Below are 26,008 nucleotides of genomic sequence, written 5' to 3'. Positions count from 1 at the left end.
AGTTGACTAGAGGAAACAGCCTAGTCATAAAACAGGAGTTGACTCTGCAACTAGAGGAAACACCCTAGTCATAAAACAGGAGTTGACCCTGCAACTAGAGAAAACAGCCTAGTCATAAAACAGGAGTTGACCCTGCAACTAGAGGAAACAGCCTAGTCATAAAACAGGAGTTGGCCCTGCAACTAGAGAAAACAGCCTAGTCATAAAACAGGAGTTGACCCTGCAACTAGAGGAAACAGCCTAGTCATAAAACAGGAGTTGATCCTGCAACTAGAGGAAACAGCCTAGTCATAAAACAGGAGTTGATCCTGCAACTAGAGGAAACAGCCTAGTCATAAAACAGGAGTTGACCCTGCAACTAGAGGAAACAGCCTAGTCATAAAACAGGAGTTGACCCTGCAACTAGAGGAAACAGCCTAGTCATAAAACAGGAGTTGACTAGAGAAAACAGCCTAGTCATAAAACAGGAGTTGACTAGAGAAACAGCCTAGTCATAAAACAGGAGTTGACCCTGCAACTAGAGGAAACAGCCTAGTCATAAAACAGGAGTTGACTAGAGAAAACAGCCTAGTCATAAAACAGGAGTTGACTAGAGAAAACAGCCTAGTCACGAAACAGGAGTTGACCCTGCAACTAGAGGAAACAGCCTAGTCATAAAACAGGAGTTGACCCTGCAACTAGAGGAAACAGCCTAGTCATAAAACAGGAGTTGACCCTGCAACTAGAGTAAACAGCCTAGTCATAAAACAGGAGTTGACCCTGCAACTAGAGTAAACAGCCTAGTCATAAAACAGGAGTTGACCCTGCAACTAGAGGAAACAGCCTAGTCATAAAACAGGAGTTGACCCTGCAACTAGAGTAAACAGCCTAGTCATAAAACAGGAGTTGACCCTGCAACTACAGGAAACAGCCTAGTCATAAAACAGGAGTTGACCCTGCAACTAGAGGAAACAGCCTAGTCATAAAACAGGAGTTGACTCTGCAACTAGAGGAAACACCCTAGTCATAAAACAGGAGTTGACCCTGCAACTAGAGAAAACAGCCTAGTCATAAAACAGGAGTTGACCCTGCAACTAGAGGAAACAGCCTAGTCATAAAACAGGAGTTGGCCCTGCAACTAGAGAAAACAGCCTAGTCATAAAACAGGAGTTGACCCTGCAACTAGAGGAAACAGCCTAGTCATAAAACAGGAGTTGACCCTGCAACTAGAGGAAACAGCCTAGTCATAAAACAGGAGTTGACCCTGCAACTAGAGGAAACAGCCTAGTCATAAAACAGGAGTTGACTAGAGAAAACAGCCTAGTCATAAAACAGGAGTTGACTAGAGAAACAGCCTAGTCATAAAACAGGAGTTGACCCTGCAACTAGAGAAAACAGCCTAGTCACGAAACAGGAGTTGACCCTGCAACTAGAGGAAACAGCCTAGTCATAAAACAGGAGTTGACCCTGCAACTAGAGAAAACAGCCTAGTCATAAAACAGGAGTTGACTAGAGAAAACAGCCTAGTCATAAAACAGGAGTTGACTAGAGGAAACAGCCTAGTCATAAAACAGGAGTTGACCCTGCAACTAGAGGAAACAGCCTAGTCATAAAACAGGAGTTGACCCTGCAACTAGAGAAAACAGCCTAGTCATAAAACAGGAGTTGACCCTGCAACTAGAGAAAACAGCCTAGTCATAAAACAGGAGTTGACCCTGCAACTAGAGAAAACATCCTAGTCATAAAACAGGAGTTGACTAGAGGAAACAGCCTAGTCATAAAACAGGAGTTGACTAGAGGAAACAGCCTAGTCATAAAACAGGAGTTGACCCTGCAACTAGAGAAAACAGCTTAGTCATAAAACAGGAGTTGACCCTGTAACTAGAGGAAACAGCCTAGTCATAAAACAGGAGTTGACCCTGCAACTAGAGAAAACAGCTGAACTAAAGCTGAACTCCTGAACAGGAGGAACTCTTAACCATTTAATAAAATCCTAACCAGGTTTAATTAATGAACACGCTTGTCCCGCCTTGTTTCAGCGCTGGCCGACCCGTTTGCAGACACCTTCTTCCTGGTGGACAGCGGTTTGTCGCCGCGACAGTTCGCCCAGTTCCGGAGCGAGCTCCAAAAGCTGATCGGCCAGATGGATTCGGTGGGCCGGTCCGGCTACCGCTTCGGCTTGGCCCAGTACGGGGAACGGGTCAAGGTGGACTTCCGCCTGGACTCCCACGACACCAAAGCGCAGGTCATGAAGGCCGTGAAGGGTTTCAGGCTGGACTCGGAGTCCAAGCAGCCGTCCAACCTGGGCGCCGCTCTGGAGTTCGCCGCCCGGAACTTCTTCGGGCCGGAGGTCGGCGGCCGCGCGCACCGGGGGGCCCGGCAGTTCCTGTACGTGGTTCTGGGGAAGGAGTCGGACGATTCGGTGTTCTGGGCGGCCAAAGATGTCCTGGCAACGGGAGTGGAGCTGGGCCGGTTTGGACCAAGGGGCCCGGCGGGGCCGGGGGGCCCGGCGGGGCCGGGGGGGCCGGGACTGCCGGGAATACTGGAGGATATCCTCGCCTACCAAATAGACGCACATGTCAAAGACAAGCGTCTGTTTCACGACTTCAAAATAAGCAAACTGCTGAACGTCAGTACCAGCGTTCAGACGGACACGGTGGGGGCGTTTGACACGATGAAGACGATGGATCCGATGGTCGCTGAAGGTGAGGAAGTACACTGATACAAATATTGTGCTGGATCTACTAAAAAAAAATGTAGTCAACTTTTTGCATGAGATCGGGGGGGGGGGGGGGACTGAAGAGAAGAAAAAATTAAAAATTAAAAAATAATTAATTCTCATTAAATTATGGAATCATTTTTTAAAATGTTTCAAAATATGCCTATTTGTGGAAAACATATGTAGTATTTGAGTTACATAAAAGCTTGTTATTTGTTTTCTTCCTAATTGTCCTTGTGGTCAAGAACCCCCAACACTAAAATGGTTTGGCCGCCGATGTTATCATTTAATTCAACCATTAGAATGGTCAAAATGTCTGGTCAGCACAAGTCCGGTGCTCAGAAAAGAAGAGAAAAGAGAAAAGAGAAGAAGAAAATAGAGGCCTCATAGATTCTCTACACAAATATTTTAAAAAGGTGGTGACGGTGAAGCTGGAATTAATAAAGTCAGCGTAGAGCAAGGTAAGAAACAGTTACAACGTTTACCAACCTTGTAACTTAACCTAACTGGCTAGCTCTAATGCTAATGTCCATTAGCTTGTATAAAAACCTGAAGAGCAGAGGGAGAGGAGAAGGAGAGATCCAGGTGCAGGGGGGCCCATCTTAGATTATTTTGTCCCGGGCCCCGGCACGACTGTCAGCTGGCCTGCATGCATCAATAACCCTTTTCTAACCGGAATATTAGCAATAAGCCGGTTCCACGGCCATGTAAACACCAATAACCCCTTTGAATAACCGGAATTTGCTCATAGGACCCTGGGTTCCTCCTTTTCTAACTGAATATTTGGTCATGTTTAGCCTAATGGGATTTCTCCATCAACAGGAACATGAATTTTGTTTTCTGCACATGCTCTGTTCACAAGGAATCCTGGTCTTTTGAGTCCAGGAAGTTCTTCTAAACACGGAGAAACCAAGACCAGAGGGGTATTTATTCCAGGAAGCAGGTTTAGTGAAAATCCTGAGTTTGTTAAGCCTGAGATGAGGGAAATCCGGAGTTTTCAGTTCCAGAAAGCGAGTTAACTCAAACTCTGAGTCAGTTACTGTTAGTGATTCACCGATTGTTCAGTAACCCAAATTGTTCGGCCGAAAATGGCAAAAAAACACTTTCGGTGTTCAGTGGAATAAGTGGGGAAAAAAATTAACAATTAATAACGGCGTTGTAAAATAAGGAAATAGACTGGCCGCTCCGTAACGTTGCGCAACACATAAATCATTGGCCAACCAAAAAGTAACCCCATAAGGATTTTACCAACATTCACCAGGAGGTGGAACCAAAACAACATAATGCTGGAAATTAAAAAATGTTCAGTTTTTTATGTTCAATAGATATTTTCTACCTTGTAATTTTGTAAAAGATTTCTTTCTTTAAAAAGCCTAAATCAAATTTATTTGATTAATGCAATGGTGAAAAAATTGGCAAAATAAATGAAAAACTGCTGAAGAACCATGTTCGGTATTCGGCCAAGTGTTTATTATTAATTTCGGTTTTGGTTTCGGCCACAAATTTTCATTTCGGTGCATCACTAGTTACTACGGCAACTGAGCCTCTGAACCTAACCTGCTCGCTAGCAGGTTTACTTCAATAAACCCTGAGTTTCTCTCCGTCTCCTCCCTCAGTGGCCTCAATTCAGCCAATGGGCCTTTACACAATAATACACATCCGTTTTCTGCACCTAACTGCATCTAACAAACGCAACGTATTTTATTCACTATGTCAGTGCAACAATAACACAGGGACATCCCAGTTTAACTTCTAACAGTTAAAGTCCAAATGCAAAAAGGAGAGGGAGGAGCAGAAGAGAGAAAGAAAGAGAGAGTAAAACAAAGTCAAATATTTCCCTTAAACAGATTTATAAGAGGGTAGGGTGATTTGATATCTTACCTTAGATGAACTTCCATAATTAATCCATCAGCCTCGTTAATATCTGCTGCTGCTGGGGCAACATTGGACAATCACTTGCCATTTCTTTCTTTTTTTTTTAAATTGCGTGGTTGTCTGCTTCCTTTTCATTTGTGTAAGTTAGTAAGTTTTGTAAGTTTGTAAGTTAGTAACACTGCAGAGCTAAAAACGAGATTGATAGCGACCGCTGTCTTCAGGGACGCTGGGACATCACATTTCATCATATGACGGGGTATGAGTGTTGGGAAAGATAACACCTAGTGAAATCCATCATGTTGTTCTGATATGCATTTGTAGTTATTTTATATGTATTAAGTAATAGAATAAATCAATACAAATAGACACAGAGTAATTCCATAAATGTATAAAAAAAATGAAAAAAACATTTACATTTTCCCCTGAAGCCGAGGTGTGGCGGCTGCCCCTGATCTAAATGACAATAACATTTCATTCAATACCATTCCGTTTTCATCTGTAATATTATAAGACAGTGTGCTTAAATGTTAAATGAATACTGCATTCAAACTTACACATTGACTGCAGCAACTTTCTCCCACGCCAATTTTCTCCTTTGCTGCTGCAGCTGAAATCTGCTCTCATACTCGCCATACGCACATATTAACACTTCTAACTCCAGTGGCGTGAAGTATGTGGATCTTCAGATGCAAACTAATGTTTCCTCAAAGGGATTTTGTAAATTGAAATGTTAAATAAAGTAAAAAAAAAAAAAAAAGAAAACGTATGTCGCTCTTTTGTTGTCGCCGGTTGCCATGGTGACTCCTTGTTTCAGGGCTCTACTGATGATGCTTTTTAACTCAAGCTTAACAAACTCAGAGTTGATTGAACTAACTCATATCCTGTTCTGGAACCGAAAACTCAGAGTTTCCTTTCTCAGGTTAAGTCAACTCGGAGTTCAGGTTTAAACTCGGACTTTGTTGAACCTGCTTCCTGGAATAAATACCCCTCAGGAGGAGACTAATCACTTCATAAATGTAATGAAGGATATGAACATTTCTGCATTTGTAGACGTAGTTAGAGAAATAACAGGAATAATCGTTCAGTTGCGGCTACAAGCACCAGAATTGTCACACATACTCCTTAGGGGTTGCTCTTTTGATAAAATCATTGTGCCAAAAAAAAAAAAAAAAAGATGGCAGCCTTTTTTCAAGATGGCCGCCATCGAATATACAGTAATATTGCATTTCGCAATAAAATCCAATAGAGTTGTCCTATTGGAATGATCTTGGTGTCAAATCATAACCTTTTCACTATGTAGAATCTAAATTTGGACCCATGGACTTACACTTTGGCTTCCTTGTACCAGATATCAGTCCCAGAATCCTAATATTCTGCAAAATCTGAGTTTTTTTTGTTATGTTTGACACTGGTAAAATGGATGGCAGTGTATACTTTAGTATTGTTACAGGTTTTGTGTGTGTTTTTTTTGGCACAATGGTTTTATCAAAAGAGCAACCCCTAAGGAGGATGTGTGCCAATGTTGGTGCTTGTAGCTGCAACTGAACGATTCACCTGTTTTCTGCCTGTTGTTTCTCTAACTAACGGTAGAAAGTACCGGGATAGAAGATTTAAAAGAAGGTGAGAGAAAAGTTGCAGCAGGATTTGTAGGAACGCCAGACCAGAACATGCGGGCTGTCGATTATCCCCCATGCTGCTGTTGTTGTTGTTGTGGATTTGGATACAGCAAGAAGAAGCAGCTGGTTTGATCCAGATAAATGATTAATCACCATGGATACAGGGATAACCCTGTTACCATGGATACAGGGATAACCCTGTTAGCTCACGCATGGAAACGGAATATTCCCAATGTTTCAGTCACCGGAATATTGACCTTAACCTGAATTTTGACTGCATAGAAACGTAGTCGGTATTTCTGTTCCCACCATAGCTACGATGTAGATGTATCAGCTAACGACAAAAAAATAACAAAAACATTTTTTTTTCTCCAGATTTTTTCCCCATTTTATGACCCAGTGCTCCTAGCTAAGTCAGTCCTGGGCGTTGCTCCCTCGACCAACCCTTAGTTTTTTTGAGAATCCCTTCCATTGCCAAAGCAAAATTGGTAATGTAACTAGAATATTGTATCGTAAATCGTATCCACTTGGGACCTAGTGATCGGAATCGTATCGTATTGACTTGGGACCTAGTGTATCGGAATTGTATCGGAATCGTATCGGAATCGTATCGACTTGGGACCTAGTGTATCGGAATTGTATCGGTATCGTATCGTATCGTATCGACTTGGGACCTAGTGATCGGAATCGTATCGTATCGTAAATCGTATCGACTTGGGAGCTAGTGTATCAGAATCGTATCGTATCGTAAATCGTATCGACTTGGGACCTAGTGATCGGTATCGTATCGTATCGTATCGACTTGGGACCTAGTGATCGGAATCGTATCGTATTGTATCGTAAATCGTATCGACTTGGGACCTAGTGATCGGAATCGTATCGTAAATCGTATCGACTTGGGACCTAGTGATCGGAATCGTATTGTATTGTAAATCGTATCGACTTGGGACCTAGTGATCCGAAGCGTATCGTATCGTAAATCGTATCAACTTGGGACCTAGTGATCCGAATCGTATCGGAATCGTATCGACTTGGGACCTAGTGATCGGAATCGTATCGTAAATCGTATCGACTTGGGACTTAGTGATCGGAATCGTATCGTAAATCGTATCGACTTGGGACCTAGTGATCGGAATCGTATCGTATCGTAAATCGTATCGACTTGGGACCTAGTGATCGGTATCGTATCGTATCGTATCGACTTGGGACCTAGTGATCGGAATCGTATCGTATCGTAAATCGTATCGACTTGGGAGCTAGTGTATCAGAATCGTATCGTATCGTAAATCGTATCGACTTGGGACCTAGTGATCGTATTGTATCGTAAATCATATCGACTTGGAACCTAGTGATCGGAATCGTATCGTATCGTATCGTAAATCGTATCGACTTGGGACCTAGTGTATCGGAATTGTATCGTATCGTAAATCGTATCGACTTGGGACCTAGTGATCCGAATCGTATCGTATCGTAAATCGTATCAACTTGGGACCTAGTGATCCGAATCGTATCGGAATCGTATCGACTTGGGACTTAGTGATCGGAATCGTATCGTATCGTAAATTGTATCGACTTGGGACCTAGTGATCGTATTGTATCGTAAATCATATCGACTTGGAACCTAGTGATCGGAATCGTATCGTATCGTAAATCGTATCGACTTGGGACCTAGTGATCGGAATCGTATCGTATCGTAAATTGTATCGACTTGGGACCTAGTGATCGGAATCGTATCGTATCGTAAATTGTATCGACTTGGGACCTAGTGATCGGAATCGTATCATAAATCATATCGACTTGGGACCTAGTGATCGGAATCGTATCGTATCGTAAATCGTATCGACTTGGGAGCTAGTGTATCAGAATCGTATCGTATCGTAAATCGTATCGACTTGGGACCTAGTGATCGGAATCGTATCGTAAATCGTATCGACTTGGGACCTAGTGATCCGAATCGTATCGGAATCGTATCGACTTGGGACTTAGTGATCGGAATCGTATCGTAAATCGTATCGACTTGGGACCTAGTGATCGGAATCGTATCGTATCGTAAATCGTATCGTATTGGGACCTAGTGATCCGAATCGTATCATAAATCGTATCGACTTGGGACTTAGTGATCGGAATCGTATCATAAATCGTATCGACTTGGGACTTAGTGATCGGAATCGTATCGTAAATCGTATCGACTTGGGACCTAGTGATCGGAATCGTATTGTATTGTAAATCGTATCGACTTGGGACCTAGTGATCGGAATCGTATCGTATCGTAAATCGTATCAACTTGGGACCTAGTGATCCGAATCGTATCGGAATCGTATCGACTTGGGACTTAGTGATCGGAATCGTATCGTATTGGGACCTAGTGATCGGAATCGTATCATAAATCGTATCGACTTGGGACCTAGTGATCCGAATCGTATCGTATCGTAAATCGTATCGACTTGGGACCTTGTGATCGGAATCGTATCGTAAATCGTATCGACTTGGGACCTAGTGATCGGAATCGTATCGTATTGCCCGGTCAGTGATGACACCCAGCTCTACTAACGACCCTCTCTTCACAGATTGCAAAGGCGCCAACGTGGCAGACGTGGTGTTCATCGTGGACGAGTCCGGCAGCATTCAGAGCAGCAACTTCCAGCTGATCCGTAACTTCCTGGAGTCGGTGGTGACGAGCCTGGACGTGGGTCTGAACCGGGTCAGGGTGGGCATCGTGACCTACAGCACCACGCCCATGGCCCGGCTCCACCTCGACTCCGTCAAGTACAAGAGCGACATCCTGAACTTCATCCGGACCCTCCCGTACCGGCGGGGCGGCACCAGAACCGGGGCCGCCCTGGACTTCGCCCTGGAGCAGGTGAGTTTCTGGACCTCGCAAAGACCTTTGATTCCACCGATCGTAACATACCGCTAAACCCGGGCTCCGTGACCCGACATGTTTTAGATCCATATTGGACCAAAAACACAAAAAACAAATATGTCTAGAGCCGCAAAAAATGAAAAGTCTTGTATCAGAATTAGACACATTAACACATGCTGCATGTATCTATATTAGTTAGAACTGGGGGAAGATTTATTTTTCATTATGCACTTCGAGAAAAAAGTCAAAATTTCTAGAAAAAAGTCGAAATGTCGAGAAAAAAATCTAAATGTCGAGAAAAAAGTCAAAATGTCAAGAAAAACATTCGAAATGTCAAGATTAATGTTGACGTACAATCTCGAGAAAAAAGTCGAAATGTCAAGAAAAAAGTCAAAATTTCGAGTAAAAAGTCAAAACCAAAGTCAAAGCCATTTTGACTTTTTTCCCAACATTTTGACTTTTTTCTTGACATTTCAACTTTTTTCTCGAAATTGTACTAGAACATTATTCTCGACATCTTGACTTCTTTCTCAACATTTTGACTTTTTTCTCAACATTTCATACATGTGTGTATTCCTGTCTAATGTATTTACTGTATGTTCATTGGCTCCTACCAGAAGCTTTTGATTCTCCAGGAGACCAATTCACATGTGTGTGTGTGAATAAAACTTACCAATAAAATGTCCTTAGGTCATCAACAGGAAGGGCGGCAGGAAGGGCGTCCAGAAAGTGGCCGTCGTCATCACGGACGGGAAGTCCGAGGACGCCGTGAGCGACAAGGCCAGCGCTCTGCGGCGCGCCGGCGTCACCGTCTACGCCATCGGCATCAAGGACGCCAACAGGACGGAGATGGTGGAGATGGCGTCGGAGCCGTCGTCCCGGTACGTGTTCGGCCTGGACGACTTCGTCCAGCTGAAGCCGCTGGTGCACGACCTGCAGAAGAGTCTCTGCACCGTCATCATCGACGGAGCCGTCCCCGACACCGACGTCAAGGAAGGTGGGAAAATACTTCTTTATGTCTTTATAGGAGTTCTGGACACATGACCCTCTACACTTACATTAGACATGTATACATGTATACATGTCTACATACACGTATACATGTTTGTATACATACATGTATGTATACGTACACGAAAGGAGCTAACCTGTGCTAATTTGTGCTAACTTGTGCTAACTTGTGCTAATTTGTGCTAATTTGTAATAACTTGTGCTAATTTGTGCTAACTTGTGCTAACTTGTGCTAATTTGTGCTAACTTATACTAACTTGTGCTAACTTGTGCTAATTTGTGGTAACTTGTGCTAATTTGTGCTAACTTGTGCTAACTTGTGTTAATTTGTGCTAATTTGTGCTAACTTGTCCCAACTTGTCCTAACTTGTGCTAACTTGTACTAACTTGTGCTAACTTTTGCTAACTTGTACTAACTTGTGCTAACCTCTACTAACTTGTACTAACTTGTCCTAACTTGTGCTAACTTGTCCCAACTTGTCCCAGCTTGTGCTAACTTGTGCTAACTTGTCCTAACTTGTACTAACTTCTAATTTGTACTAACTTGTCCTAATTTGTGCTAACTTGTACTAACTTGTACTAACTTGTACTAACTTCCAATTTGTACTAACTTGTCCTAACTTGTGCTAACTTGTCCCAACTTGTCCCAGCTTGTGCTAACTTGTGCTAACTTGTCCTAACTTGTACTAACTTCTAATTTGTACTAACTTGTCCTAATTTGTGCTAACTTGTACTAACTTGTGCTAACTTGTGCTAACTCGTGGGGTAACTTGTCCTAACTTGTACTAACTTGTCCTAACTTGTGTTAACTTTTAACTTGTGCTAACTTGTGCTAATTTGTGCTAACTTGTGCTAACTTGTACTAACTTCTAACTTGTGCTAACTTGTCCTAACTTGTGCTAATTTGTGCTAACTTTTGCTAACTTGTACTAACTTGTGCTAACTTGTACTAATTTGTGCTAACTTGTCCTAACTTGTGCTAACTTGTCCTAACTTGTCCTAACTTGTACTAACTTCTAACTTGTACTAACTTGTGCTAACTTGTACTAACTTGTGCTAACTTGTACTAACTTGTGCTAATTTGTGCTAACTTGTGCTAACTTGTACTAACTTATGCTAACTTGTCCTAACTTGTCCTAACTTGTACTAACTTCTAACTTGTGCTAACTTGTGCTAACTTGTACTAACTTGTGCTAACTTGTGCTAACTTGTATTAACTTGTCCTAATTTGTGCTAACTTGTGCTAACTTGTACTAACTTCTAACTTGTCCTAACTTGTGCTAATTTGTGCTAACTTGTACTAACTTGTGCTAACCTGTGCTAACTTGTACTAACTTGTACTAACTTGTGCTAACTTGTGCTAACTTGTCCTAACTTGTACTAACTTGTGCTAACTTGTACTAACTTGTGCTAACTTGTTCTAACTTGTCCTAACTTGTGCTAACTTGTGCTAATTTGTGCTTACTTATACTAACTTGTGCTAACTTGTGCTAACTTGTACTAACTTGTACTAATTTGTACTAACTTGTGCTAACTTGTGCTAACTTGTCCTAACTTGTACTAACTTGTACTAACTTGTGCTAACTTGTGCTAACTTGTCCTAACTTGTACTAACTTGTACTAGCTTGTGCTAACTTGTGCTAACTTGTTCTAACTTGTACTAACTTGTACTAACTTGTGCTAACTTGTCCTAACTTGTGCTAATTTGTGCTAACTTGTACTAACTTGTCCTAACTTGTACTAACTTGTACTAACTTCTAACTTGTCCTAACTTGTGCTAATTTGTTCTAATTTGTGCTAACTATTCCCAGCTTGTGCTAACTTGTGCTAACGTGTGCTAACTTGTGCGTGTCTCCTCCCAGCATGCACCCAGAAAGACGAGTCCGACATCTTCTTCCTGATCGACGACTCCGGGAGCATCGGAAACGCCGACTTCGACGACATGAAGGCTTTCATCAACGCGTTCATCCGCATGTTCCGCGTGGGGCCGCACCACGTCCGCCTGGGCCTGGCCAAGTACTCGGACTCCCCGACGCTGGAGTTCGACCTGACCAAGTTCTCCAGCGCTAGCGAGATGGAGACGGCGGTGAACGCCACGGAGCACAAGGGCGGGGGGACGAACACGGGCCGGGCGCTGGCCTTCATGGAGCAGCACTTCCAGCGCGCGGCGGCGCGGCGCGTCCCCGCGTACCTGATCGTCATCACGGACGGGGAGTCCCAGGACAAGGTGAAGGCCCCGGCCGCGACGCTGCGGCGGCAGGGCATCGACATCCTGGCCATCGGCGTCAAGGCCTCCAACCGCACGCAGCTGCTGGAGATCGCCGGCAACGCCAGCAAGGTCTTCTCCGTCAACAACTTCGACGGCCTCAAGCACAAACTCGACGACCTTTTCAGGGAAATCTGCGCTCCGGAGGGTAAGAAACCGAGACGGGACTTTGAGTCTTACAATTAGCCTGGAAAGACTCAAAGTGAAACTGAAAGTTTTGACACTTTTTTTTTTATAGCTACGGTAGAGTATTAGGGCCAGGTAGGAGAAAAATAAAAATAATATTTTAGAGGAGGAAGATTTTTTTATTCATTATGCACTTCGAGAAAAAAGTGGAAATGTCGAGAAAAAAGTAAAAATTTTGTGAATAAATTTCAACTTTATGCTCGAAATTGTACATTAATCTCAACATTTACATTTTTTTCTCGACATTTCGACTTTTTTCTGAAATTTTGACTTTTTTCTCAACATTTTGACTTTTTTCTTGACATTTCGACTTTTTTCTCAATATTTCAACTTTTTTCTCAAAATTTCAATTTTTTTCTCGACATTTCCACTTTTTTCTCTAAAGTTTGACTTTTTTCTCGAAATTTTGACTTTTTTCTCAACATTTCGACTTTTTTCTTGAAGTGAACAATAAAAAAAATCTCCAATATTGTTCCTCCTGCACGGCGCTGATACCGGGAGCTTGGACCGTCTTACGTCTCTGTTTTCTCTCCACAGTCTGCAAGGACGTCCCCAGCGACATCATCTTCCTGACCGACAGCTCCGAGATAATCTCCGAGAAAGATTACGTGAAAATGAAAGCGTTCATGAAATCCGTCATCGGCAAGTCGGTGGTGGGTTTGGACAACGTGCACGTGGGGGTGATGCAGTTCAGCACCAACCCGCACCTGGAGTTCCCTCTGGACCGGCACCGCTCCAAGCAGGAGATGTTCGGAGCCATCGACCGGATGGAGCGGATGAACGGACGCACCTTCACCGGGAAGGGCTTGGCCGCCGCGGCGCCGCTCTTCGACGCCGCGGCGGGGGGCCGGCCGGCGCTGAGCCAGATCCTGGTGGTGCTGACGTACGGCAAGGCCGAGGATCGGGTCAAGGGCCCGGCCGACGCCCTGAGGGCCAAAGGAGTGACGGTTTACACCGTCGGGGTGTTCGACGCCAACCAGGCCCAGCTGCTGGAGATCGGAGGATCGCTGAGCAACGTCTTCAACCGGGAGAACGTGGACGCGCTGGAGGATCTGGACAGCACGCTGGCGCTGAAGTTCTGCGACCCGCAAAGAGGTGAGAAAACACGGGGAGGTGGAAGCAACACGGGGAGGTGGAAGCAACACGGGGAGGTGGAAGGTGGACTTTTTTGTTGAAATTTTAACTTTTTTTCTCAAAATTTTGAATTTTTTCTCGAAATTGTATTTCAACATTATTTTCGACATTTCGACTTTTTTCACAACATTTCAACTTTTTTGTTGAAATTTCGTTTTTTTCTCGACATTTCAACTTTTTTCTCGACATTTCGAATTTTTGTTGAAATTTTTACTGTTTTCCGTACATTTCGACTTTTTTCTCAAAATTTTGAATTTTTTCTCGAAATTGTATTTCAACATTATTTTCGACATTTCGACGTTTTTCACATTTCGACTTTTTTGTTGAAATTTCGACTTTTTTGTTGAAATTTCGACTTTTTTCTCAACATTTCAACTTTTTTGTTGAAATTTCGACTTTTTTCTCGACATTTCGACTTTTTTCTCGACATTTCGACTCTCGGGGAGGTGAAAGCAACACGGGGAGGTGAACACGGGGAGGTGGAAGCAACACGGGGAGGTGGAAGCAACACGGGGAGGTGGAAGCAACACGGGGAGGTGGAAGCAACACGGGGAGGTGGAAGCAACACAGGGAGGTGGAAGCAACACGGGGAGGAGAGAGCAACACGGGGAGGTGAGAGCAACACGGGGAGGTGGAAGCAACACGGGGAGGTGGAAGCAACACGGGGAGGTGGAAGCGACACGGGGAGGTGGAAGCAACACGGGGAGGTGGAAGCAACACGGGGAGGTGGAAGCAACACGGGGAGGTGGAAGCAACACGGGGAAGTGGAAGCAAAACGGGGAGGTGGAAGCAACACGGGGAGGTGGAAGCAACACGGGGAGGTGAGAGCAACACGGGGAGGTGGAAGCAACACGGGGAGGTGGAAGCAACACGGAGAGGTGGAAGCAACACGGGGAGGTGGAAGAAACAAGGGGAGGTGGAAGGTGGACTTTTTTGTTGAAATGTTAACTTTTTTCTCAAAATTTTGAATTTTTTCTCGAAATTGTATTTCAACATTATTTTTGACATTTCGACTTTTTTCACATTTCGACTTTTTTGTTGAAATTTCGTTTTTTTTCTCGACATTTCAACTTTTTTCTCGACATTTCGAATTTTTGTTGAAATTTTGACTTTTTTCTCGAAATTGTACAACAACATTATTCTTGACATTTCAACTTTTTTCTTGACATGTCGACTGTTTTCCGTACATTTTGACTTTTTTCTCCAAATTTTGAATTTTTTCTCGAAATTGTATTTCAACATTATTTTTGACATTTCGACTTTTTTCACAACATTTCGACTTTTTTCTCGACATTTCGACTTTTTTGTTGAAATTTTGACTTTTTTCTCAACATTTCGACTTTTTTCACAACATTTCGACTTTTTTCTCGACATTTCGACTTTTTTGTTGAAATTTTGACTTTTTTCTCGACATTTCGACTTTTTTCTCGACATTCGAATTTTTTCTCGAAATTGTACTACAACATTATTCTTGACATTTCGACTTTTTTCTCGACATTTCGACTTTTTTCTCAACATTTCGACTTTTTTCTCAACATTTCGACTCGGGGAGGTGAGAGCAACACGGGGAGGTGGAAGCAACACGGGGAGGTGAGAGCAACACGGGGAGGTGGAAGCAACACGGGGAGGTGAACACGGGGAGGTGGAAGCAACACGGGGAGGTGAGAGCAACATGGGGAAGTGGAAGCAACACGGGGAGGTGGAAGCAACACGGGGAGGTGGAAGCAACACGGGGAGGTGGAAGCAACACGGGGAGGTGAGAGCAACACGGGGAGGTGGAAGCAACACGGAGAGGTGGAAGCAACACGGGGAGGTGGAAGAAACAAGGGGAGGTGGAAGGTGGACTTTTTTGTTGAAATGTTAACTTTTTTCTCAAAATTTTGAATTTTTTCTCGAAATTGTATTTCAACATTATTTTTGACATTTCGACTTTTTTCACATTTCGACTTTTTTGTTGAAATTTCGTTTTTTTTCTCGACATTTCAACTTTTTTCTCGACATTTCGAATTTTTGTTGAAATTTTGACTTTTTTCTCGAAATTGTACAACAACATTATTCTTGACATTTCAACTTTTTTCTTGACATGTCGACTGTTTTCCGTACATTTTGACTTTTTTCTCAAAATTGTAACTTTTTTCTCAAAATTTTGAATTTTTTCTCGAAATTGTATTTCAACATGATTTTTGACATTTCGACTTTTTTCACAACATTTCGACTTTTTGTTGAAATTTCGACTTTTTTCTCAAGATTTCGACTTTTTTGTTGAAATTTTGACTTTTTTCTCGACATTCAAATTTTTTCTCGAAATTTCGACTCTCGGGGAGGTGAGAGCAACACGGGGAGGTGGAAGCAACACGGGGAGGTGAACACGGGGAGGTGGAAGCAACATGGGGAGGTGGAAGCAACACGGGGAGGTGAACACGGGGAGGTGGAAGCAACACGGGGAGGTGAGAGCAACACGGGGAGGTGGAAGCAACACGGGGAGGTGAGAGCAACACAGGGAAGTGGAAGCAACACGGGGAGGTGGAAGCAACACGGGGAGGTGGAAGCAACACGGGGAGGTGAGAGCAACACGGGGAGGTGAGAGCAACACGGGGAGGTGGAAGCAACACGGGGAGGTGAACACGGGGAGGTGGAAGCAACACGGGGAGGTGAGAGCAACACGGGGAAGTGGAAGCAACACGGGGAAGTGGAAGCAACACGGGGAGGTGGAAGCAACACGGGGAAGTGGAAGCAACACGGGGAGGTGGAAGCAACACGGGGAGGTGGAAGCAACACGAGGAGGTGGAAGCAACACGGGGAGGTGAGAGCAACACGGGGAGGTGGAAGCAACACGGGGAGGTGGAAGCAACACGGAGAGGTGGAAGCAACACGGGGAGGGGAGAGAAACACGGGGAGGGGAGAGAAACACGGGGAGGTGCGAAGATCATTTTCAGCTCCTAGGGTTGTTGAATCGGTGAAAAGATCGCCAGAAATGTTGCGCTTTTTTTTTTTAATCTCATGCGTTTAAAAAATTGTCGGCGTTAAGAGGACGTGAAGTTAACGCATCGTTAACGCGTTTACTTGGACAGCACTAGTATTAAGTGCTCATTTGTGTGTTGTGTGTTTATGTTGGACCCCGGGAAGAATAGCTAATGCTGTTGCTAATGCTAATTTGATCCTAAATCAAACTTTGCCTCACCGGTTCTTCTCTCTCTGTCCGGTCAGACTGTAAGAAGTCGGACAAAGCCGACATCATCTTCCTGGTGGACGGATCCAGCAGCATCAGTGATGAAGAGTTCCAGAGCATGCAGACGTTCATGAGCTCGGTGGTGAACCGGACCACGGTGGGCCCGGACGAGACCCGCTTCGGGGTCATCCTCTACTCCACCGAGGTCACCGCACCACCACACACCACACCACAACACCACGACAACACCACCCCACACCACGACACACACATCCTCTACTCCACCGAGGTCACCACTTTACTTTACTTTACTCTACTCTACTCTACTCGATGATTACAACAAATCTCTTTCCTTGAATGAAACGGAACAGAAAAAAGACTAAGTTTATTTTATCTGTCCCTTTTTTTTTATTGTGCACTTTGATAAAAAAGTCGAAATGTTGAGAAAAAAATCGAAATGTGAAGAAAAAAGTCCAAATGTTGAGAAAAAAGGGGAAAATTTCGACTTTATTCTCAAAATTGTACTTCAACATTAATCCCGACATTTCGACTTTTTTATCAAAGTGCACAATACACAATTTTTTTTCCTGCATGGCCCTGATACTCTTCTGTATTATACTTATTTCCTCTTTTTTCCAATGTTTTCTGTATATTTACAGTTCCAGCTGATGTTTTCCGTATATTTACAGGTCGAGCTGCCGTTCCAGCTGATGTTTTCTGTACATTTACAGGTCGAGCTGATGTTTTCCGTGTATTTACAGGTTGAGCTGATGTTTTCTGTTCATTTACAGGTCGAGCTGCCATTCCAGCTGATGTTTTCTGTAAATTTACAGGTCGAGCTGATGTTTTCCGTTCATTTACAGGTCGAGCTGCAGTTCCATCTGATGTTTTCCGTATATTTACAGGTCGAGCTGCCGTTCCAGCTGATGTTTTCTGTACATTTACAGGTCGAGCTGCAGTTCCAGCTGATGTTTTCCGTTCATTTACAGGTCGAGCTGCAGTTCCAGCTGGACCAGTTCAAGTCCCGGGGCGAGGTCCTGCAGGCGGTGCAGGGGCTGAAGGCTCCGACCGGAGACACCTACACCTCCAAGGCCCTCAAGTTCTCCCTGAAGTTCTTCGACAAGGCGCAGGGCGGGCGGCGGCAGCTCAAGGTGCCCCAGATCCTCATGGTGGTGACGGACGGCGACGCCACCGACCACCACGGCCTGAAGGAGGCGTCGGACGCGCTGCGGGGCAACGACGTCAGCGTGTTCAGCATCGGCGTGAAGGACGCCATCCTGGAGCAGCTGGAGACGATGGCCGGGGGGGACACGTCCAAGGTCTTCCAGGTGGACAGCTTCAAGGAGCTGGAGACGCTGTACAAGAACATGTCCCTGGAGGTCTGCAACACCACCAAACCAGGTACGCAAGGGACGGATTGTGCTTTTATTCTTAACAATCCTCCGTTGCCGCTCTGACGGCCCGCCCGTGGCCGTCAGTCCATAATCAGTCCATAATTTACAAAACTAGGTCATTTCCTCAGCTCATATGTTACATGAGGTTCTCATGCGACGTATCTTTGGAAAGCTAAGATTCTTGTGATTCCAGCAATATGAACCAGATCAGGATATAATCATAGCAGCTGGTACATATGGACACTACAAACAAACAAACAAACAAAGATTTGCGCAAATGACGCAACTTATCGATGAAGCCTCATAGAACTCGTCCAGTCAAAAATATTCCCACAAAAATGGTCTGGTTACAGTCAGAAAGGTCCAGTCAATCCAATCCAGTAAAGTATTTAGTCCAAAATACATTATTATACCAGTAAATATCCGTCAGAGCGGCAACGGGTTTTAATGTACAAAGAAAACAAAAGAGGTCCAAGTATGGACCCCTGAGGGACCCCTGAGGGACCCCTGAGGGACCCCTGAGGGACCCCTACAGTCCCGTCCAGGTAAAGAGGTCCAAGTATGGACACCTGAGGGACCCCTGTAGTCCAGTCCAGGTAAGGGGATTTGGCACCGCTGCTTTCTGCCAGCCAGATAAGATGCCATCCAAATGGGACAGTTTAGCCAACAGTACTCGGTGGTCCACGGTGTCAAACGCCTGGAGGTCTTGAGGTCTTGACCTCTTGAGGTCTTGAAGGAAAATGGCTCCCACACGAGCATTTCTTGGAATGGTGAGCTCGGAAGCCAAACTGCAATAAAAACTAAAACGAAAGCTTGACCCAAAGACTAGTCCAGGGGTCGGTGACCCAACATGTTTCAGATCCATATTGGACCAAAAACACCAAAAACAAATATGTCTGGAACCGCAAAAAATGAAAAGTCTTGGATCAGAATTAGAATGAAGGAAACACATGCTGCATGTTTCTATATTAGTTATAACTGGGGGAGATGTATTTATTCATTATGCACTTTGAGAAAAAAGTCAAAATTTCGAGAGAAAAGTCGAAATGTCGAGATTAAAAAGGAAAGGAAAAAGGAAGAAAAAAAGAGAAAAGAAAAAAAGAAAAAAGGACATTTTAACTTTTTTCTCGACTTTTCGACTTTTTTGTTGAAATCTCGTTTTTTTTTTACTTTTTTTGACTTTTTTTACTTTTTTCTCGACATTTCTAGTTTTTTCTCTCGACATTTAGACTTTTTTATTGAAATCTCTGCCTCTCTACCGTCTCTCCCGTCTCTCCCGTCTCTCTACCGTCTCTCCAGACTGAATGAAGACGGACGTTTTAAGGGTGTTGGGTGTTGTTGGGTGTCGTTCTTCAGCTGTGTCTCTCCCGTCTCTCCCGTCTGTCCAGACTGCATCCAGACAGACCTGGTGTTCCTGCTGGACTTCTCCGGCAGCATCGACCAGACGGAGCACCAGATCATGGTGAACTTCACGGCCGACGTGGTGGCCAGCCTCCCGTTGGGGGACAAGTTCGTCCGCGTGGGCCTGGCGCAGTTCAGCGACCGCTTCCAGCACGAGTTCCACCTGAACACCTACGACACGCCGGAGCAGCTGGACCAGCACATCCGCGGGGCCAGCTACGCGGGCGGGAACACCTTCCTGGGGGCGGCGCTGAGCAAGATCCGCGGCTACTTCCTCCCGTCGGCCGGCGCCCGCGGCGGCACGCCCAAGACGCTGGTGGTCGTCAGCGACGGCGACTCCCACGACGACGTGGAGGACGCGGCGGACGAGCTGCGGGCGGCCGGCGTGAACGTGCTGGCCGTCGGCGTGGGCGACGTCTACGACCTGCAGCTGCTGCAGATCACCGGCACGCCGGAGAAACTCTTCACCGTCAAGAACTTCAGGGAGCTGGCCGGCATCAAGGGCAAGCTGGTGGAGGACGTGTGCAAGGAGCCGGCCGGGCGGCCCTACGGTGAGAACCAGTACAACCAGTATGAGGTCCAGTAGAACCAGTATAAACCCCTATCTGAGGTCCAGTAGAACCAGTAGAACCAGTAGAACCAGTATGAGGTCCAGTAGAACCAGTAAAACCAGTAGAACCAGTATGAGGTCCAGTAGAACCAGTATAAGGTCCAGTAGAACCAGTACAACCAGTAGAACCAGTATGAGGTCCAGTAGAACCAGTACAACCAGTAGAACCAGTATGAACCCCTATCTGAGGGACGTCTGCAGGGAACTGGCCGGGCAGCCCTACGGTGAGCAGGAGGTCCAAAAGTAGAAATTTTGAGAAAAAGTCGAAATTTTGAGAAAAAAGTCGAAATGTTGAGAAAAAAGTCGAAATGTTGAGAAAAAAGTCGAAATGTCGAAAATAATGTTGAAATACAACTCCGAGAAAAAAGTTAAAATTTTGAAAAAAAAGTTAAAATTTTGAGACAAAAGTTACAATTTTGAGAAAAATGTCGAAATTTCAACAAAAAAATCGAAATTTCAACAAAAAAGTCGAAATGTGAAAAAAGTCGAAATGTCGAAAATAATGTTGAAATACAATTTCGAGAAAAAATAGACAAAAGACAAAAAAAAGACAAAAGACAAAAGTTATAATTTTCAGAAAAAAGTCGAAATGTCGAGAAAAAATTGAAAGGTCGAGAATAATGTTGAAGAACAATTTCGAGAAAAAATTCAAAATTTTGAGAAAAAAGTCGAAATGTTGGGAAAACAGTCGACATGTCAAGAAAAAAGTTGAAATGTCAAGAATAATGTAGTACAATTTCGAGAAAAAAGTCGAAATGTCTAGAAAAAAGTCGAAATGTCGAGGAAAAAAGTCGAAATTTCAACAAAAATTCGAAATGAGAAAAAAGTTGAAATGTTGCTGCCATGTTAAAGAAAAAACTGTTAGAAAGGATCTATTTAGGTACAAACATGTACATCATTTACAGTTCAAAATCCTTCTGTACATGTAGTAAATATCTAATCTAACATAAATATCTGCAGCTGAAAGATCTTTTTTTTTTTTTTAAATAGAGCGGATGCGGCTTATAGTCCAGAAAATACGGTGTGTATCTAAAATAAAGATGTATGGGCCAAATCCACAAAGAATAGATTGCGTAATAGCGCTGTGAATTGCGCCGCATTTGCGCTCGCAATTTGCCCCGCTTTAAGGTCCTATTCACAAAAGATTTTGCTCTAATGAACGGCCATAAAGTTTTGCAGTAACTTCATTAACACCGGATCGGGATCAGATCAGGATCTGACAGTAATTCATGTTCTGTGTTTTGCTACACACACCTACAGGTCAGCTGTTAAACACACACATTCTAGATTTATATGTTTATACGGTGGAATTGTTTGTAATAAAGCAGTGTACTGTGTTACTGTATGGATGAATCCTGAGCTCCGTCCTGTTATTTTTATTTTTAAATCTGAGATAAGTCCACAACCCCACTTGATCTGACTGTCTACAGTCATGTCTGACTGTAGATTTCACCCTTAATATCATTCAGTATCACACAGGCTTGAATGATATTGAAGAGAGAGAGAAACAGAGACAGAGGGAGTGAGGAGTGAGTTTGCAGCAGTTAATACACGCTTCCAAAAGACGGTATTTGCTCCACTATTTTTGCGTGTAGCAAATAGCGCTGGCCTTTGTGAATTAGACGGTTTTTACAATGAGGCTTATTTGCATAGAAAGGAATGTATGAATATTACCTAATTTACATGCATGCAAATGGCACCGGCGCAGACTGCCACTATTTGCTTGGCAGCGCAGTTTGTGGTGCAATTCTCCCTTTGCGGGTGCTTTGTGAATTAGACGCTCTCTTTTTGTCTCATTTGCACCGGTTTAGCGGCCGCAAAAGCCGCGCAATCCTTTTGTGGATTTGGCCCTATTTATCTAAAGATTCTCTTAGTTGTCGTCCTGTCCTGCAGACTGTTGTCTAAGTATTTGTCCTGTCCTGCAGACTGTTGTTTAACTGTCGTCCTGTCCTGCAGACTGCCAGGTGGACGTGGCCGTGGCCTTCGACGTGTCCCGGCTGGGCGTCCCCGGGGAGACGCTGCGGCGCCACGTCCCGGTCCTGGGGGACGTGGTCCGGTACGTGTCCTCCCCGGACGGGCTGTGCTGCACGGCCATGGACCCGGTCGGCATCGGCTTCTACGGCCTGGACGGGTCCGGCCGGTCCGTGTTCGACGCCAGCTTTGAGCCCTACGACCCACACCTGGTCCAGAAGGTCCTGGGGACGCCCTGGTCCCGGTCCACGTCCTTCAACTCCTCCCTGATCCGGTTCCTGGGGGACGAGTTCAGGACCAAGTCTCAAGCTAGAGTCAAGGTGAGGTCCAGTCCTGGTGGTCTCGCAGCTCGTCCTCTGCAGCAGGAATTCAGGTCTCCAGGAGGTCCTGCAGGTCAGATTGATCAGATTGAAACCAGATTGAATCCAGATTGAATCCAAATTGAATCCAGATTGAAACCAGATTTAATCCAGATTGAATCCAGATTGAAACCAGATTGAAACCAGATTCAGTACGTTCACATGCAGCCATTGAACCTGGTTGCAGATCTTATCAGATAATGACATGCAGAAGATTGGATCAACTTGTCTGATTACACATGCTGTTCTGAGATCAGACTGAATCAGATTGAATAAACCACTGTAACCAGAGCATGGCTGACTCCGTGACGCTAGGTGGCGCTGTACCCAAGGTAACCATGGTAACCATTTCAACAAAGAGCCACTTCCGGTTGACCTCCGCTTACCAACAACAAGAAAGAAAGATGGCGTCCGAGCACCTCGACGAGGCTACCGCAGCCTACATTTCCTGCATTATGTACCTTTTAGTGTTGATGATGAAAAGAACAACGAATCTTTTGACTGCAGTGACTGCAGTGATGATAGAAGAACGACGGCGGTGGCGAGTAATACGTCAAGGGGCCATAGAGAGCGCAAACCTGTTGATGAACGCTGGAGCTACATATTAGTGTTTTGAGTGTATATTTATTAAGATACAAAAAAAAACAAAAAACAAAACTATATACAATCATAAACATGTGCAAAAAAAGATGAATTAAAAAAAACAAATGTCTACAGGTCGCGGTACTTGGATGGACCTGGGAGGGCACGGTGGTACCCTGGGTAGGCTTCCGGGTCAGAGGTCATTGGCCTTGGCCGTGAGGGGGTGGATGGCGTTTGTGGGTGGTACACCGGCCTTAATGGTCTTGGGAAGGCGTGATGATACCCTGGTCGTGGGGTGGAGTTCATAAGTAGGTGGGAGGTGGGTGCCAGAGGCGTCAGTCTGTTGAATGAGTCCAGGACTGCGCCGAACATTGTATTTGACTCTCTTATCTCCCCGATAAGAGAGGTCAGCACCCGCTCCTGTCGCTCCAGCCATCTCTTTGGCGATCTTTTTATAAAGGTCTGCATTCCTACTTTTCCGCCCATCAATGAACCTCAAAATGTTTAACTCTTGCATCTGCCGTAGCAGAAAACGCGTCTCCTCGTCGGACCAAAAATGAGTTCTTCCTGTAGACATGTTTTGAAGAATGGAATGAAAGAATGAAAGAATGGGTAAACACGCGCCGCCTCCTTTTCAACTACTGAGCACGCGTCGTCTCCTTTCACTTCCGGGTGAATCCCCTCCCCCGGGGGAAAACCCCACCCGGGGAAAATCTCGAGCATGCACAGACTGTAATATCCATGTCCCCGTACACATGGCATTAACAACCTGGTTGCGACTGGCTTATCTAGGTGCTGCAAACTGGTTGTTGAATCCGGCTTGACCAGGTTGACTTGACCAGGTTGAGGTGTTTACATGCAGTTTAAAAGTGGGAACGATGTCTGCAACCGATCTGCAACCAGGTTGAATCGCTGCATGTGAACGTACTGACTGAAACCAGATTGAAACCAGATTGAAACCAGATTGAAACCAGATTGAAACCAGGTTGAAACCAGGTTGAAACCAGATTAAAACCAGATTAAATCCAGGTTGAAACCAGATTGAAACCAGATTGAATCCAGTTTGAAACCAGATTGAATCCAGATTGAAACCAGATTGAATCCAGATTGAATCCAGATTGAAACCAGATTGAAACCAGATTGAATCCAGTTTGAAACCAGATTGAAACCAGATTGAAACCAGATTCAATTCAGATTGAATCCAGATTGAATCCAGATTGAATCCAGATTGGAACCAGTTTGAATCCAGTTTGAATCCAGATTGAATCCAGATTGAATCCCGATTGAAACCAGATTGAAACCAGTTTGAAGCAGCGTATCTTTCCCTCCAGGTGCTGCTGATTTTCTCCGACGGGCTGGACGAGGACGTGATGGTTTTGGAGCAGGAGACGGAGCTGCTGCGGCAGTCTGGTAAGGTGTAGCTCCGTCACCCGTGGGTGTCAGCAGCTCCGTCACCCGTGGGTGTCAGCAGCTCCGTCACCCGTGGGTGTCAGCAGCTCCGTCACCCACGGGTGTCCTCTCGTCTGCAGGCGTCAGTGCTCTCCTCACGGTGGCGCTGGAGGGCTCCGACCCCCACCAGCTTCTCTCCCTGGAGTTCGGCCGGCGCTTCGGATACAAGGATTCCCTCTCCATCAGCACGCCGGGAATCAGCAGCCGCATCCTGCAGCAGATCGTGAGTTCTGACCTCCCTGGTAACCACGGTAACCACGGTAACCACGGTAACCAGGACTGGTGACCACGGTAACCACGGTAACCACGACTGGTAACTTTAGACTGGTTCTTCATTGTTCCTGGTCTCCAGGGGCCTCATGTACAAAGGGTGCGTACGCACAAAAACATGGCGTACGCCCTTTTCCACGCAAACGTTCAGATGTATCAAGAGTGAAATGACCGTGGAAATGTGCGGTCAACGGGCTGCTGTGCGCGCTCCCGGGGCCACAAATCAGTAGAATTCAGATTCTGGCAGGAAATCACTTTTTGGCACAACACCGGTACCCACACAGGTGCTGACCACACTGGGGTTCCAGCAACAGGGACATTCGAGGAGCTGGCCCACCGATCGGGACTGAGCCGAGCCATGCCAGCTGTGTGGGACGGAATTATCCGCAATTTGCAGCGGGAGCCGGTGTTGTGCCAAAAAGTGATTGCCTGCCAGAATCTGATTTCTCCCTGAAAATGGGTCTTTTTACCTGCCAAAAAATGATTAAAGGCCAAATACAGTTCATGAAAAGTTGTTTCTGCCTAAATATGACTTGATCTCATTCTTGAGCTTCATAATCTGAAAATCTGACATTTTAGCGCTATCGCTCAACGGGCTGCTGTGCGCGCTCCTGCGGCCACAAATCAAAAGAAATCAGATTCTGGCAGGCAATCACTTTTTGGCACAACACCGGTTTTCCTAATGTAATCGGAGCTATCGACTGCACACACATTGCTATAAAAGCTCCATCCATCACTGGATGAATATGTGTACGTTAACAGGAATCATTTTCATTCCATTAATGTACAGATTATATGTGATGCGCAAATGCAGTTAACAAACATTGTGGCGAGGTGGCCTGGTTCAACACGATTCATTCATTCTAACTAACAGCATGGTTGGGAACAGACTACAAGCTGGCACCGTGCGTGATGGGTGGCTTCTTGGTGAGTAAATCATTCATCCGTTTAATTGTCCCAATATTAATCCCACGGATGCGCATTGAGCATGTGCGCCCCCAAATATCATGCTGTCTTCACAGCATCATTACTAGTTAGTGGTTCAAGTTAGTGACTTGCTGTGATTTGCTGGTTAAACTACAGATTCGGAGCTTTCTAACAAGCCCCTGGTTGTCTCTGTGTGTAAAGTACTTATGTCAATAAACACATGCGTA

The 26,008-nt window shown here is 44.8% G+C and overlaps 1 protein-coding gene across 1 annotated transcript in view; it reads left to right on the top strand.

Annotated features, from left to right (window-relative positions):
- The window catches only part of LOC133440527 (collagen alpha-6(VI) chain-like), a 92,930-nt gene that overhangs the window by 10,528 nt on the left and 56,394 nt on the right, over positions 1-26,008 (top strand). Inside the window, exons 4-14 of the mRNA XM_061717803.1 lie at positions 2,019-2,684; positions 8,757-9,049; positions 9,743-10,049; positions 11,926-12,477; positions 13,053-13,610; positions 16,857-17,023; positions 17,808-18,219; positions 19,601-20,164; positions 22,180-22,514; positions 24,467-24,545; positions 24,665-24,807. Coding sequence (XP_061573787.1) covers positions 2,019-2,684; positions 8,757-9,049; positions 9,743-10,049; positions 11,926-12,477; positions 13,053-13,610; positions 16,857-17,023; positions 17,808-18,219; positions 19,601-20,164; positions 22,180-22,514; positions 24,467-24,545; positions 24,665-24,807 — 4,076 coding nt within the window. The remainder of the gene's footprint in view (positions 1-2,018; positions 2,685-8,756; positions 9,050-9,742; positions 10,050-11,925; positions 12,478-13,052; positions 13,611-16,856; positions 17,024-17,807; positions 18,220-19,600; positions 20,165-22,179; positions 22,515-24,466; positions 24,546-24,664; positions 24,808-26,008) is intronic.

This window comes from Cololabis saira, chromosome 3, assembly GCF_033807715.1.
Source record: "Cololabis saira isolate AMF1-May2022 chromosome 3, fColSai1.1, whole genome shotgun sequence".
Lineage (NCBI taxonomy): Eukaryota > Metazoa > Chordata > Actinopteri > Beloniformes > Belonidae > Cololabis > Cololabis saira.
Note: the sequence above shows the minus strand (reverse complement) of the source record. Positions and strands in the feature narration are given on the sequence as shown.